The sequence below is a fragment of the Phyllostomus discolor genome, chromosome 3 (assembly GCF_004126475.2).
Source record: "Phyllostomus discolor isolate MPI-MPIP mPhyDis1 chromosome 3, mPhyDis1.pri.v3, whole genome shotgun sequence".
NCBI classification, from domain to species: domain Eukaryota; kingdom Metazoa; phylum Chordata; class Mammalia; order Chiroptera; family Phyllostomidae; genus Phyllostomus; species Phyllostomus discolor.
In genome coordinates this window covers 125,405,455-125,420,530 of record NC_040905.2, presented here as the reverse complement: position 1 = coordinate 125,420,530, position 15,076 = coordinate 125,405,455, and the positions used below count along the sequence as shown (strand labels likewise).

General features: G+C 41.0%; 2 protein-coding genes across 5 annotated transcripts in view; one reads left to right on the top strand and one right to left on the bottom strand.

Moving 5' to 3' along the window:
* Positions 1-6,954, top strand: part of LYRM1 (LYR motif containing 1) — a 28,740-nt gene extending 21,786 nt beyond the window's left edge. For 3 of the 4 annotated variants that reach the window (XM_036021404.1, XM_028531497.2, XM_036021403.1), the window contains exons 2-4: positions 376-535; positions 4,920-5,012; positions 6,071-6,954. In XM_036021404.1, the coding sequence (XP_035877297.1) occupies positions 377-535; positions 4,920-5,012; positions 6,071-6,187 (369 nt within the window). In that variant the 5' untranslated portion in view covers position 376 and the 3' untranslated portion in view covers positions 6,188-6,954. The remainder of the gene's footprint in view (positions 1-375; positions 536-4,919; positions 5,013-6,070) is intronic. The other variant, XM_036021402.1, reaches the window with a different exon arrangement.
* Positions 6,955-10,499: 3,545 nt separating this feature from the next.
* The window catches only part of DNAH3 (dynein axonemal heavy chain 3), a 219,892-nt gene continuing 215,315 nt past the window's right edge, over positions 10,500-15,076 (bottom strand). The window contains exons 59-61 of the mRNA XM_028531458.2: positions 13,224-13,428; positions 12,442-12,579; positions 10,500-11,048 (exon numbers count right to left, since the gene is read on the bottom strand). Coding sequence (XP_028387259.1) covers positions 10,695-11,048; positions 12,442-12,579; positions 13,224-13,428 — 697 coding nt within the window. The 3' untranslated portion in view covers positions 10,500-10,694. The remainder of the gene's footprint in view (positions 11,049-12,441; positions 12,580-13,223; positions 13,429-15,076) is intronic.

Below are 15,076 nucleotides of genomic sequence, written 5' to 3'. Positions count from 1 at the left end.
CTCTCAGATCAGTGATGTAATTTTATCAGAATACACCCTGAAACCATCATTCCTAAGATTCTCTGGTAAAGCATGTAGTGGTTTAATGAATAGTAAATGTGTTTTTGGTTTTGGTTTGTAAGAATGGCTGTCTTGGAAAATGGTGTAGTTGAGTGGCCCTCAACTGTGCAGTGATGCACAGGCCAACTGAGAGATAGTTGGTACTCGTACCACAACTGTCCAGCAATGCTACTAAAAAGACTACTTGAGAAAGAGCAATTATTTTTAGTCTAATTCAAGAGCCTTATTGTTTTTAAAAATGTGTATCTCTTAGCTGCCTACTGTCAGGTTGGATTTTTATTCAAATTTCCCCTCTTCTATTTTGGTGGGTCTGAGGATGACAACAGCAACAAGACAAGAAGTTCTTGCCCTCTACCGCCGAATTTTCAGACTTGTGAGGAAATGGCAGGCAGCATCAGGGCAGATGGAAGACACTATTAAAGAAAAACAATACATATTAAATGAAGCCAGGATGCTGTTCCAGAAAAACAAAAACGTGAGTAGCCTCCATTGGAGATTTCAAGGAGAGCAGTTTCATGTGTTTGTTATTTCTTTTCTGCCCTAACATTGGGAGGACTGAACAGTCACAGTGGCAGAATATGGGCAGGAAGGGGCTGGAGGCACAGCCTGATTAACCTGCCCAGCCACCAGAAAACAGACTAGCTCTGGCGTCTCTCTGCACTCGTCTCAGTCTTGGTCCAGCTAGTAACTAGCTCAGTGTCCCAGCATCCTGAGAAGACCACTGAGCCAGGTGAGAGGAGTCAGGCCAGTGAAAGTTTTCAAAGGAGGAATAGGCCCTCACATGCTATGCCTATTGCGGGCTACTCCCACAGGAGATACACAGTTCATTTTTTTTTCAATTCATAAACTATTCAAGGCCTCCAAGTATAAACCCATTCTGAGGGAGGAGAACAGGGTTAAGACACAGGGCTTCCTTTATAACTTAGCTTTGAACTCAAGCCTCTTTGGCTAGTATAGTGAGTTTGCCTTCTGGAATCACAGAATTGGGTAAAATAGTGTTCCCATGAACTAGTTGAATGGAAATGTACACCCAAACAAACACTAGGGAGCCAAAAACCATTTCTAAGAGGCTCAATTTGACTTGTCCCAGTACACCCTTAAACATTATCTGGTAGCTTAGGAAGAGTGCCTGGCACAGAGCCTGGGAAGAGGCTTCCAGTTCCTGACCTTTCTTGCATCTGCTGCATTGATCTCTCAGATTCAATGCTGTTCCTGTTCCCTCATGAACTTCCTGACTTCTACTCTTTTTTTTTTTCCTCTCTGACCCCTGTCTCTGTCTCCTTTTTGGCTCTGCCTTCTCTACATACCCTGCTGCCAGCTCTATGGGTCCTCCGAAGGTCAGCCATATGCTCTGAGGCTGAAGAAGCCAGCATCCACCTTGTGGTTCCAGCTCCCATATCTGAACACCCAGCCTCAGCCTTTCACCACCCCACTTGAAGGAGCCTCCCCCCCACTCCAAGCATAATGGTTAAGGTAGAACTCATCTTTCCACAAGACTGCCTCCCTTCCTCTCCCGTTCCAGGCTTGTCCATTTCTGTTGTGGCTCCTGTCACCACTCTATAACGCTTGGCTCCTTCACTCAACAGGTCTCTGAGTGCCCTCCATGTGCCAAACACCAGACTAGACATTGAGGATATAAAATGAGCAAAACCAAGACATGGCCCCTCAAAGATGTGTCAGAATTAGAGGGAAAGAAGTGTAAAATTACAGTTGGGATAAGTGCTACAAAAGAAACCCTCCCCATCTTTAGTACTTTACCTTCTTAGAATCCCTAAAACTCCCTGCTTTATATAGCCAGCTTGCATGTGAAGCGTCTCTACCCCCTGACCCTCCTCCAGCTTCTCCAAACAGTTTTTGTTTCTAGTGTACACCCTGCATGCCACAACAGAGTATATATAGCTCTGAGATCCTTAAAACTATCCTGGGAGGAATGGAAATTGAATATTGTAAGTGCTGTTTCTGTTTTTATTGCATCCTTTCAAAAAAATCAATACAAATACCTATATGGAATCTGTGGATTCAAAGGTATTTATTGAAAGGAGTTGGTAATTTAAAAAGTTTGCAGACCACTGACTTTTTCTTCCTTTCTTTGTTTCACTTATATTGCTATGGGCTCCCCAACCAGGCTGTCATTTCCTCAGATGCACAGACAGTGACTTGTACTTTCCTAGCGTATCCCATGGGCCTTGCCTTGTGGTTGTCATAAATTAACAAGCATTTACAAATACTTTGATTCAGTTGACCTTCAGGAAGCCTTCTTCAATTTCTCTGCCCTCCCCCGACCCCAGGATGAATTCCTATATACTAGTTGATTATGTACCACTGTGTCTTCTCTGCAGCTTCAAGTGTCAGAATTGTTCTGCCTAGGTAATAAAGGCAGGGACCAATAAAGGCAGGCGTAACAGTGTCCAGCCTGGTGCTGAGGATATCACAGTAGTACATGCCCAGTAAACCCCTGCAGGCTCACTCACCTGAGGGCTCATTGATCCATTGGGTTTTCAGTTACGGCAATAATCAATCCTTCATTTGCTTCTGCTTGAATTGGCCTAATGTGGTGGGAGCCAGAGGGCACATATGTGCCAATGATGGTACATGAGTAAGATTTTAATTGTTGAGGGAGGTACATGGGCTTTTAATTTTAACATATGTGCTTGTTTTACTATGTATTAGAAAGAAAACAGTATCAGGTCATTTCACAAATACAATGCTTAGGAAAATCCATTTAAAGAAAAAGTTTATGCCTTGGCTGTTGTGGCTCAGTGCGCTGAGTGCTGGCCTGCAAATCCAAGGGTCATTGGTTCGATTCCTGGCACATGCTGGGGTTGCAGACCAAGTCCCCAGCAGGGGGCACATGAGGGGCAACCACACATTAATGTTTTTCTCCCTCTTTTTATCTCTCCCCTTCCCTCTCTCTATAAATAAACAAAGGAAGGGAGGGACGGAGGGGAAAAGAAAAGAAAAAAAAGGAAAAGAAAAGAAAAAAAAAAAAAAGAAAAAAAAAAAAAAGAGAAAAAAGGAAAGCAAAGGAAAAGAAAAAAAGAAAAGAAAAAAAAAAGAAAAGAAAAAGTTTAATATTGGTATAAGTGGTATGTAGATATAGAAAAATCATGCAGGCAGCCTCCAAAAGGTGGGATTTGAGGAACTCTAACCCAGACTTGTTCAGATGGACAACTGGAGCCCCAGGAGCCCTCAATCCCTTTAACCATAGCTTTATCAGGGGCTTCTTTCTCCACCATCCTTCATGCAAACAGACAAAAGTAGTTTCTCATAACCTTACTGTCTATAAGAGCTTGATAATACTCCAAGGGTATCTCATGAATTGCTCTGAATCCTAAGAAGCAAATGGGGAAGAACATGAACATGTTCCCAAGGTGGACATCAAAGCAATAGCTTCCTAGAAGCACGGAGGTCAGAAAGCTGAGCCTCTGCTCTAAGGGACTCAACTGGGTTCTGTGCATTGCAAGTCCTGGAATTCCTCTACTTCAAGAGGTGCCATAGGACACCTTGGAATTTCCAAGCCATGTGGCCCAGACTTCCCTGTGGGTATCATGTGGGGCTGATGCAGTCCCAGCTTGACTTTGAGGCCACTTGCAAACTCTTAGCATCCTTGGAATGAGAGGCTCTCTCCACTTCACCTAGCTTTCTGTTTTTCGGAATGTATTTGTCATTCTGTTACTTGAAACTGGACTACAATGATTTGACTATTTTAGGGTTTCAAAAGCCATTTCTTCCCCTTACTAATGAGCAAAGCAGTTCACAATGCAAAATGAGAAATGAATCATTCTCCAGTATCTCAGGGGTGTCTAGACAGCACTTGCTGACCCAGTTGGGTTACTTCAAAATTTGATCAACATGGGGAGGATATGAAGAAGACACTCAGTGTTGTGGGAATATAATTTATAGCTTGCTTGTAGGAATTTAAATTGGTCAACCTCTTAAAGTAGCAATTTTCAACCAGTGCGCCACAACAATTTTTAAAACAGAATACCTGACTATTCAGTTGGGCACTGACTTCTTTTCCCTTAGACTGTCAAACTAAAAAAAAATTACAGCAGCCAACAGAACAATAGCTGTCTGGTGTGAATGAATCAAACTTATTCCTTTTTCTTTTTGTCAGATGAGAAGAAATATATTATTTGGTGTGCCTCAGAATTTTAGTAATTAGTTTATGTGTGCCATGAAATAGAAAAGGCTGAAAGTCACTGTCTTAGAGGGTAATTTGAATCTAGAGAATTAATTTAATTCCATGAGAATTAAAAATGCATGAACATATATACCCTTTGACACACAGTTCTTTTCTGCAGGAAATTATCTTTTAGATAATATCTTTTAGATAATTTGCAATATGAGCCAAAAAAAATTTAGAGGGACCAATAACAGAGTTGTTTAAGATGGCAAAGATTGGAGATAACCTAAATGTCCAGTAGTAGATTGGTTAACTTATGTTGGAGTTTGGTGTAGCCGTTAAAAAGAATGGGGTAGCTTTATATGTGTACATGTAGAAGGAGCTTCAGTTTATTAGTGATGAAAAGCAAAGTTCAGAACAGAGTGAGCTGTCATTTGTGTACAAAAAGAAAACCGAAGTGTATAAATGTATGCTGATATATTCAGAGAATATTGCTGGAAGGACAAACAAAAAACTGCTGGTTACTGTTGTCCTTGAGAGAGGAACGGGGAAACAGAGGTAAGAGGTAGACTTTATTTTAAAAATTTAATCCACAGTAAATTTTACATTAAATTGCTTCTGAATTTTCAAATTTCAATATTTAATTTCTTGGCTGGTAAACTGAAAATTTCAGAAAACATGCACCTATATTCTGTGTAGCATTAGAAAGATACCTGTTTTCCTCTTTTACTAGCTTACAGACACAGACCTGATTAAGCAGTGTATAGATGAATGCACAGCCAGGATTGAAATTGGACTACATTACCAGATTCCTTATCCAAGGCCAGTAAGTATGACCCCAGTTAATACGTGGTGGGTACTTATCCTTTGCTGAGGGTTTGCTGAGAAGTCTAGAACTACTGTAGGAGACATGTTGAAAACAAGCTGTACTTGTATGCTTCCAACCCATCACAACCAACCCAAATGTCAGTGAATGCCTGATTTCTCCTACTTGCAAAACTTTCCTACGTGTAGAAGGGAAAGCCAGCTCACATTTACATAGCTTTTTCTTTTTCTTTTCACTTTTATGGAAAGATTTCTTTATTATGAAGGACAGGTGTATTAATAAACAAATAAAGTTCATACATTAAAGGAATGCTTAAGTAGAAAGTGAAATTTGTCACAAATTCACACCCTGTGGAAGTAACCTCTATGACTATTGGGTTGACCATATGAAATTGCCAGTTTTCTACACTTGACCTACAAAAAACAGTTTTTTATGGTATTGGCTCAACCTAACAGTTTAGTTATTTACCCTTGTAGTCTTATCTGTGCACTCATGTACGTACACTTTCTTCACTAAGTACATGGAACCCTAGTGTGTGCTGTTTATGGCCTGTGTGTCTTACTTCACATCCTGGCATGTCTGCCTCTGTCTTTTCACCTGGTTGCCTTGTGTCCCATTGTGAGAATGTGCTGTCATTCAACCAGTGCCCTTTAGTAGGCATTTTAAGTCAGTCCCCATTTGCCACTATGCACATAACATCTTTGTGTACGCACTTTTTTCCTCATCGTCCTTGCGTTTTTATCTCACTGTGTGGTTTGTGGCCCTTTTTTCCTCCAAGCAGGCAACACAGTGAAGAGTGCAGGCATCAGACATATCTGGGTTCATATCCCAGTTCCACCACTTACTGTATAATCTTCAGCAAGTTGTAACTTCTGAGCCTCCATTTTCTTATCTATTAATGTTGATGTAGTTCCTTATGAGATGATTATAAGGATTAGTGACTCTGTAGATTTAGTGCTTAGGAGAGAACATGGTATTTAGTAAGTCCTCAATAAATATAAGTTACTGCAATGATTATAATTCCTAATATTATCATTATTCTTATTTTTCTTACTCAGATTCATCTGCCTCCAATGGGGCTTACCCCACTACGAGGCCGGGGGCTTCAAAGCCAAGAAAAACTGAGGAAACTTTCCAAACCAGTATATCTCAAGTCTCATGATGAGGTTTCTTAATCCAGAAGAAAGTTTATTTCTCAGAATAATGAGCCAACTAGGTCTTGAATGTAAACCAGACGACAAAACCCTTCTCCTTGATTGGGGCAAAAATTCAAATTATCTTCTTAAAAACCTCCAAAATATTGGTACTTACCACATGATGTTTAGTAGCATCATGCCTGAGTGGACAACACTAATCCTTGAAGTCATGGACCTTACATCCTCCTTGAAAGCATCATTTGGAAGCCTGTGGGAGGAAGACTGAAGAATGACAGGGCTTCTCATGGAAATGCCATCGCCAGACATGTCAACTGATGGAAAGAAGTTACCTACTTGCAGGGAGTTCTGATGACTGCCATAAAACAATATACCTCCCTCACAATATTTGTAGGCTTTTTTTAAGTTATAGATTTGTTTAAAAGTGGGCTTTTTGTGTGTGTTTTGTTATCTTTTGCACCTTCTAATTTCCAGATAAATGTCACCTTAAAAAGTGCATCATTGGATGCCCTGACTGGTATGGCTCAGTTGATTGGGCGTTGTCCTGCAAATTAAAAGGTTGCTGGTTAGATTCCCAAAGTCAGGACATGTGTCTGGGTTGTGGGGTTTGGTCCCCGGAAGGGGCAACCAACGGATATTTCTATCTTACGTCGATGTTTCTCTCCTTCCCTGCCCCACTCTCTAAAAATAAGTAAAATCTTTTTTTGTTTGTTTTACAAAGTGCATCATTGGATTGAGCATGGTTTTTCATGGAAATTTTGTGAGACCCATCCCTATCTCCTTCATACGCATACACAAAAACACATGTTTCACTTAAATGCATATTAAGTTTAGTTGGTTAGAGCATTGTCCCCATATGCCAAGGTTGCAGGTTTGATCCCCAATTAGGGCACATATAAGAATCTACCAATGAATGCATAAATAAATGTAAATACAAATCAGTGTCTCTCACTGTCTCACTCTCTCCCCTCTTCTCTCTAAAACACAATATAAATTTTTAAAAATAGGCATTATATTCCAATCTTAGAGCCTGCTCCTGTAAGCAGGAGCATAGCTTTTTATGCTCTGGGTAAGTATTGCAGGGTTTGGCAATGGAAATACATATTGCTATAATACTATTACAATATAGTTTTTACTATACAATACTGTATCAGGGGAGTAAGAGCATGGGTGTATTTAACACTAGTGCAGCTATAGGCCTTTACTAAAGAGACAGAACTCCAAATGTACTGGCAGGTGTGTTGGCCATTCAATGAGTACAACACCCCAGTCTATCTTGAACTGAAGACATGACTCTGCTGTCTCATCAGTCATTCTTCTTCCATGTAGTCAGTCTCATTGTGAATACGTCTCCTTGCCCAGAGGAAATTCTAATGTTTAAGTATTTTCATTCAATCTAGGGCCTGTGAACTCAACTACTTCATCTGCAGATCCAATGAAATGCTGATCTATTCTTGCAGTGGAAGAAAAACTAACTGCTGGACCAGGTGACATGTGGCTTACCTGTCTCCATCAGTAATTCAAGGTGATTTTAACTGTACATTTTTTTTCTTACTATATTGAGTGTAGAAACTACCTTTCCCACCCAGCCTTCTCCAAGATGCGAGGCAGTCTAATTGCTGGCTAGCCTCTGAGTTTCTTTCGTGTGCCAAAAATCTTAACCTGTGAATTTTATATGCCTTGCCTTCTTTGCAAAGATGCATATTCTTTTTGTTTTCTTCATTTTCTTTCCAAGACTATAAGATCTCCATCATTTGGTCTTTTAAAATTTATTTTTTTAAAGATTTTATTTATTTTTAGAGAGGGGGGAAGGAAAGGAGAAAGGGAGAGAAACATCAATGTGTGGTTGCCTCTCACATGCCCCCCCTGGGGACCTGGCCCACAATGTGGGCATGGGCCCTGACTGGGAATCGAACCAGCAGCCTTTTGGTTCACAGGCCCATGCTCAATCCACTGAGCTACACCAGCCAGAACTCCATGATTTAGTCTTTTAACGGCAGAACCTATCTTCCTACATCCCTTCTCTCCATGTACTTTCCTCCCAACACTGACAAGGACTGAAAACTACCCCAAAACTAGATTTTTAAAAAGCAAGGAGTAGCGTGGTGACAAGGTTTCTGATTTCATCTGCTGAGCTATTTGTAGGCAGGGCTGACAGCTTCTCACTGAGCTGACCTCTGGCCATCTCTGTCCCAGGACTTTAGCCTCTGACTCATTAGGACTTCTGAAGAACACACTGCTCTTTTCCAGGGAGAGACTTTAATAAATCACACTGGACCTCAAACTTGTGGCAATCTTTCTTTTCAAAGTGGAAGAAAATTTGTAATGACAAAAATCTAATCTTTTGTACAGAAACATTCTGTCCCTTGACTCCTGATGAATGAAACGGCCAGTCCCTGCCTCCCTCAGCTTTTGTTGTTGAAGAGGGAGTTAGATAATTGTAATTAAAATTTTAAATTCAGTTGTCTTAGTAACCCCCTCAGTGCCTTGCAGCTTGCAATGTGACTTACCCAAACCAGTTGAAGATTCAGTGATTTGGGATCCCAACCATCTTTCCATCTCATATGACTAACGGTCTCACTTGGAATGATAAGGCAGTTCCAGCTGTCTATCCATTCTGATATTTTCTCCCATGAGAAAAAGTTGTGTTTCTGAGGAGGAGGCAGGGCAGGGAAGCTAACCTCTCTACTTTGAACAGGAGACTAGCTCCTCTTGTATCTTGATTACCCCTGGTCAGATCAAAACTCCCAATAGGCACTTTTCTCTGGCATCACTTAGCTGGTTTGCTAATTTCTCAATTCAGAGTCCTGAAATCAGATTTTGATTGGCACCGTGGTCCCATGAAGAAATGAGGTTTCAAAATAGTTTGTTTCTCAGAAGCTTCCCACATGCAGAAGAAATCAACAACTCTGAGTCAGGACATTTCTTGTAGTGAAGAAGTGAAGCAGCCAGACATACTCATTAAGACTCTTAAACAGCTTTATGTCTTGTTCAGTTATGAACCCATCAATGGAATGTCCTGAAAATAAATAAATAAATAAGTAGGTAGGTAGGTAGGTAGGTAGGTAGAGTGAGTTAGCTGCTCGGTGGTTGGACCCTTGTCCAATATACCAAAAGGTGGTGGGTTTGATTTCCAGTTAGGGCACATACCTAGGTAGATTTTATCCCCAGTAAGCGGTGCATACAGAAAGCAACTGATTGGTGTTTCTCTCTCTCTCAACCCTTTCTAAAATCAATAAGCATAACCCCAGGTGAGGATTTTAAAATGTTTATTTTTATCTTCCTCAGGATTCTCTTCCAGTGGCCCTTAGAAGAAACAGTGACAGACTAAAAATTTCTTGGACATGGTTGAAGCTAATCTCTTTTAAGATTCTGCATCACAACTTGCCAAGTCCTCAGCAGGGAGGCAGCATGTGACCTTGAAAAATGCACAGGGTTTGACAGCCTCACAGACCTCAGCTCCAAACCTGTCTCTGCAGTGTTGATATTGCTGGGTAATCTCAGGCAAGTTTCTTAATCTCTCTGAACCTCCAGAGGGAAAGGCAATGGTGCCCAATATAGGCACAAGCAAGATATCTGAAGGCCTGGATGCAACCCATGGCACACTGTAGCCATGTGGCAGATATTGGTCCTCTCACATCTCCTTTGTTCCTGAAGCTTCAGTTTATATCTGTGTAGGCTAGTAGAGAAGCATTTGGGTCCCAGTGCTACCACAGACAGCTGTGGAACTTGGGACTTGTTACTTTTCTAAGCCTCCATTTCTACATCTCTAAAATGTAGATGGTAATACCTACCACACCAGATGGTTGTGAGCAATGCATTTTAAATCTCAAAAGCCTTAAAAAACAAAAGTGGCACAGCATCTTTTAACTTCTGACAGGCCCTAGTGTTAGCCCAAGTGAATGGACTAAGAAGCAATTAAAACAGGACATTACAGCAAAACAATACAGGAAAAGTAACCACAGGGAGCTTAGCTACATGGTGAAAAGTCTTAGTTGAAGATTGCCACTGCCCGTGTCCAGTCCAAGCTCCACTGTTCAAATAGCTGTGTGTTTGGGGGGATATTACTTCTCTATATCATGGTTTCTGTAGCCATAAAATAAGGATAATAACAACCTAGCCCCTGGCTGATGTGGCTCAGTTGGTTGGAGCATCATCCTGTAGCTCAAACTTTGTGGGTGTGATTCCTGGTCAGGGCACATACCTAAGTTGTGGGTTCTATCCCTGATTTGGGAGCATACAATCCCTGGTCCAGGTGCGTATGGGAGGCAACCAATTGATATTTCTCATATCAGTGTTTCTCTCCCTTTCTCCCTAAAAGCAATGGAAAAAAATGTCCTTGGGTAAGGATTTAAAAAAAAAATACTACTTTATGGGGCTACTCTGAAGTACCTTGCTCCCAGCAAATGTGCTGTTAATACCTCATCATCATCACTATCATCACCATACCATGTCACTCTCAAGAAAGGAAACTTAGACATAATCAAGAATGAAATTCCTTTTATTTTCCATGTTGAGAGAGATGCTATCAGTTATCTAGCTGGCATAAAGAGGCTACCCCTCGGTTTATCCAGTGTTTCTGGGGCCTGTCTGTGGGAAGTTCAATGGACAGGACGTAGTTGGTAGAGTGGCCTGTGGTGGAGAGGATGCCTCTCCGGGCACTTGTTTTATAGACTGGACACACATAAATGCTCTGATGGAGAAACATTGTACTTTCCCCTGGTTTCAGCCAAATGATGGGCAACGGGTCATAGAGGATTTTAGGGAGAGATTCCTCAATCTGCATCCTTTTCCTGTCCCAACGAGCTCCTTCTAAGAAGAGTCCTTTTATGTAGGCCCCATCTTCTGGGTTACTCTCCATGATGGTTTCTTGTGTGGTTACCTGAAAGAGTGGAAGCTGTGAGTTTCGTGACTTGCCATTTTCTACCTTTTAAGGGTCTGGAAAAGTGCAGCCTGGTTGCAATGTCTGCCTTTCCCAGAATACACCTCCCAGGACACTTATGTCATAAGGGCTCCTATGATAATATTTCTGCCTACCATACATGGACCAGGTGAGATTTCTAGGTGGCATTTCTATATGGCAGGCAGAGAATGCACTGAACTAGAAGCCAGGAGGCCACATTAACTCATTGCAACTAGCTTAGTGACCTTGCACAATCCTTCCCATTTCTGAACCTGGATCTATAAAGTGAGGGGTTAGATTCATATGCATACTAGTAAAACAGTTATCTAGAGGCAGAAATAAAGCATATTTTGTAGTCTTTGTCAATTTCTGTAGTGTACAGACTCCTACCACAGTCAATTTCAGGCTATCAGCTATTTAACAAACAGCTCCAGCTGGTTCTGGTGAGTTGATAGGAGCCAGCTCCAGCCCACCACAATTTAGATTCAGAGTTAGTAAAGAACTCAGATTTCTTCAGGTAAGTACAGAAAATGATCTAGGTTTACAGAATAGGGATTGGTGGGGATTATGGTGAACCAGAGAGCATAAGCTCCATTTTAAAAACATTCAAATTTTCTAATTTTTTTTGTGAATGGAATGTTTTTCCTATTTCTAAGTACTTATCACTAGAATAGGAAGAGGCTATTGATTTTTGTAAATTTAACCAGTTACCTTACAAATTCTAGGATTTCTAAGTATACAATCATTTCAACAACAAAAAACATATGATTTTATGTTTTTCCAATGTTTACCCCAGTTACGATTTTTTACTGCATTAATTTTGGCTAATGTTGTCTTCAAAGGTCCACCAAGTTAAGTTTATTCATAAACTAAATTGAGACCTAGGGCAACCAGTTTGTGACCTCTGGTCTAGATCACAAATGACTTTTCCACAGAATTTTAATTTTTACAGTGCTTTATTATAGTCCATCTTGCTCTGTTCACTCTATGTAGTATGCGCAGAGTGATACTTGACTATTGGCTATTCCTTTAACTTGACTCCAAGTAAAGGACCGCCAAACACCATTAACATCTTTCCAAATGAAGAATCCACCATGTTAAATAGCATGGGAGAATGCTTTCATTTTTCTTGGTATAATGGTGGCTCATTTTTCTTCTGTAAGAATCTTTTTATATACAGAGACAAAGCCTTGGGAATCCTCTGTCAGGAATAACATTTAGAACTAACTTAAGTCATGCTAAACATTTCAGTTGTACCATCACAGAAGTATTTGTGCCTTAACGCATCTAAATGTTTAGACTAATAAGGAAATGGGCAACATTGGCTTTTCTGCTTGATCCCTTGGGCTGACCTTACCCAAAGCACACCTACCTCAAACTGAAATCCAATGTGATCAATGGGGATGGTGTATTTCCGGGCATAATTTTGAGAGACACCCGTTAAAAAAGACTGTGTGAAGTAGAATCCAGAGATCCAAAAGACCACAGGGGGTCCATTGTCAATCCAGTTCTGGAGGGCCATAGAAATCATTCACAATCAACAAAAAGAATCAAAGATCATTCTAAGGCAGGTAATGTAAATAAGTCCCATTAAGCAATGTTTTTTTTTCTTTGAAAAAGAGAAAAAAGCATCTCAGTTTAGCCTCTGTTTTCCCACTTTTGAAATGAAGGTACAAATAATTATGTTTCTACTTGAAGAAAAACTCTGGGCAAGCTGGTGTCCAGGACTGAGTAACAACCACTCCTGCAGCAACAGTTGCCATATAAGAATGCAGTAATGTTTCAGATCTTTTTTTGCAGGACAAACATCTTGATATTTATGTGTAATAATCCAGTGTTTACATACTAGCTAAAAAAACTTAAATTACCAGGCAGCCAAACAAAACATATCTTTTAGCCAAATCTGGCCCATGAGCCACTAGTTTGTGACATTTATAATAGTTTCTTCTCTTGCCTCCATAGGCTACAATCTTTCCAAGACCTTTGAACTCCCTCCTGCCCTCAACTCTGGGAAGACTGTTTCCAGTAGGAACTCAATCCAGGATGCTGCATGGCTGCCTCATCTACTTCCTCTGCCTCTAGTCTGTCATTTTAGAATGACCTCTCCACCTGAATGAGCATGCCAGGTGCCCAGTTATCCTGATTCCCATGTACCTGGAAGAAGGCCAGGCGGGCCAGTATGTCAGCCACATAGCCCCCCAGGGGCTTTAGCGAAGGGTAGGATTTGGCCATCCACATGGATGGCACTTTACCCATAAGCATGCTATTGAAGACTTCCTCCAGCTCTGAGGACATCAGGACCTGCCCTTTGATGGCTCGGCCAAGATTGATGAGACTTCTACGAACCACTTTGGTCAACCTGTAAGAACAAAGGAGCCACTTAGCCCACCTCTCCAGTGGGCTCATTCTACCTGAGGATACTGACTCTTGATCTCCTTTTACTTTTCCCTCCTTCAGCAGGTCAGATGATTAATGTACATTCAGGTAGAAAAGTTATAGAGCTGAGGAAAAATTAAATCACCCATTATCCCAGCACCTAAAGATAACTTTGATCTTTCCAGATTCTTCTGCATGGAAACAAATTATGTTTAATGGGATCGTATGGTGTTACTTTTTTTGTAATCTGTTTTTCTCTCTTGGCATATAGGGATCTTCTCCCCAATTCAATAGATTTAAATTACACTTTTTATTAAGTGCAAGGTGTTCAGTTTTATTTAACTATTACCCTATTGCTGAAATATTATTTCTAGTTTGTTGTCACTGTAAACAACATTGCTAGAAATATCCATCCATATCAGTCTTTGTGTAAATGTGTAACAATTTTTCTGCTAAAAGTGGAAATTTTAGGTTAAAGGATAATGCAGTTTTAAGGGTTTTGATCAAAATTGCCATTTTGATACAACTTGTTCATTTTAACAGACTGACTATGAGGTACATACCCAAGAAAAGGCAACTGAAGGACCACCTGGGCGATGCCAAGCTCACTTGTCTCTCTCTGGCCTCTCTAAAAGGCTTAGCCCAGCCCAGCAGGAGCGGACCTGAGGGTGCCAAAGAGTCTGCTGCAGAGTTTGTTATCTCGCAGGATTTATGAAATCCCAGCCAAATGGACATGAAAATAGTCAAATGCAAAACAGAAAATTGTGGATGTGCAACCACTAAACATTCATATTGTGAAGACTTTAAGATTCAAGCATGTGGTGCATGTGCTTAGTAGCTGAGGAGCCATTGGCATCACACCACAGGCCTCAAACTAAAACCTAAAAACCTACTTGCTAAAGTTTTCTTTCTATTCTTGCAAGTAGGAACTCTGCTAGCTTCAAGGAAGACATAGTGGTGTAATGGTACTTCTGAAATGGAAACTGAACTGTCACCTAGTCATATGGGGCTTCTTATACCACTGGGTGAACAGGTCAAAAAGGTAGTGGAAAGGCATGTTAAGAGTATTGCCCAATGTGATGCCTGACCATCACTGGAAAATAAGATTGCAGTTACCCTGTTTGCTTATATTACAATGGCCACTGAACAAGGCTAGTGAAAGTCCCTGCAACCAGCAAGGATGAGCTTCAGTGACCTCAGCAGGGACTGGAAAACCATTAGCCTGGTGTCTGGATGTATGTGCCAAATTATCTGACTCACCACAGTGTTGCACCATCTTAGGCTTGTTACAGGGTGCAGCCAAGTGGGGGGCTCCAAAAAGGGATTTGGAATGGGGTCTAGAACTCAAGGTGTCCAGGAAATATTAGGATGTCCTCACCCCTCCCCCACACAGGTGTGGGTTGGGGTAAGGGACACATGGAGCAGGGCCATTGAGAGCTGTTTTGCATAGCATCAGTTTTGCAGCTAACCTCTGGCGTGATCATTTAACATATCTATAACCTTTAACTGGTTACATAGATATGTTAAATAGCTGTGGCCATGCTCTGAGCCAGGGGAATGGAAGTAACTTCCCCATCAAGATGTAACTGGGGGGCAGGGCCTCCGAGTTACAGCCCCAGCATGGGAGCTTG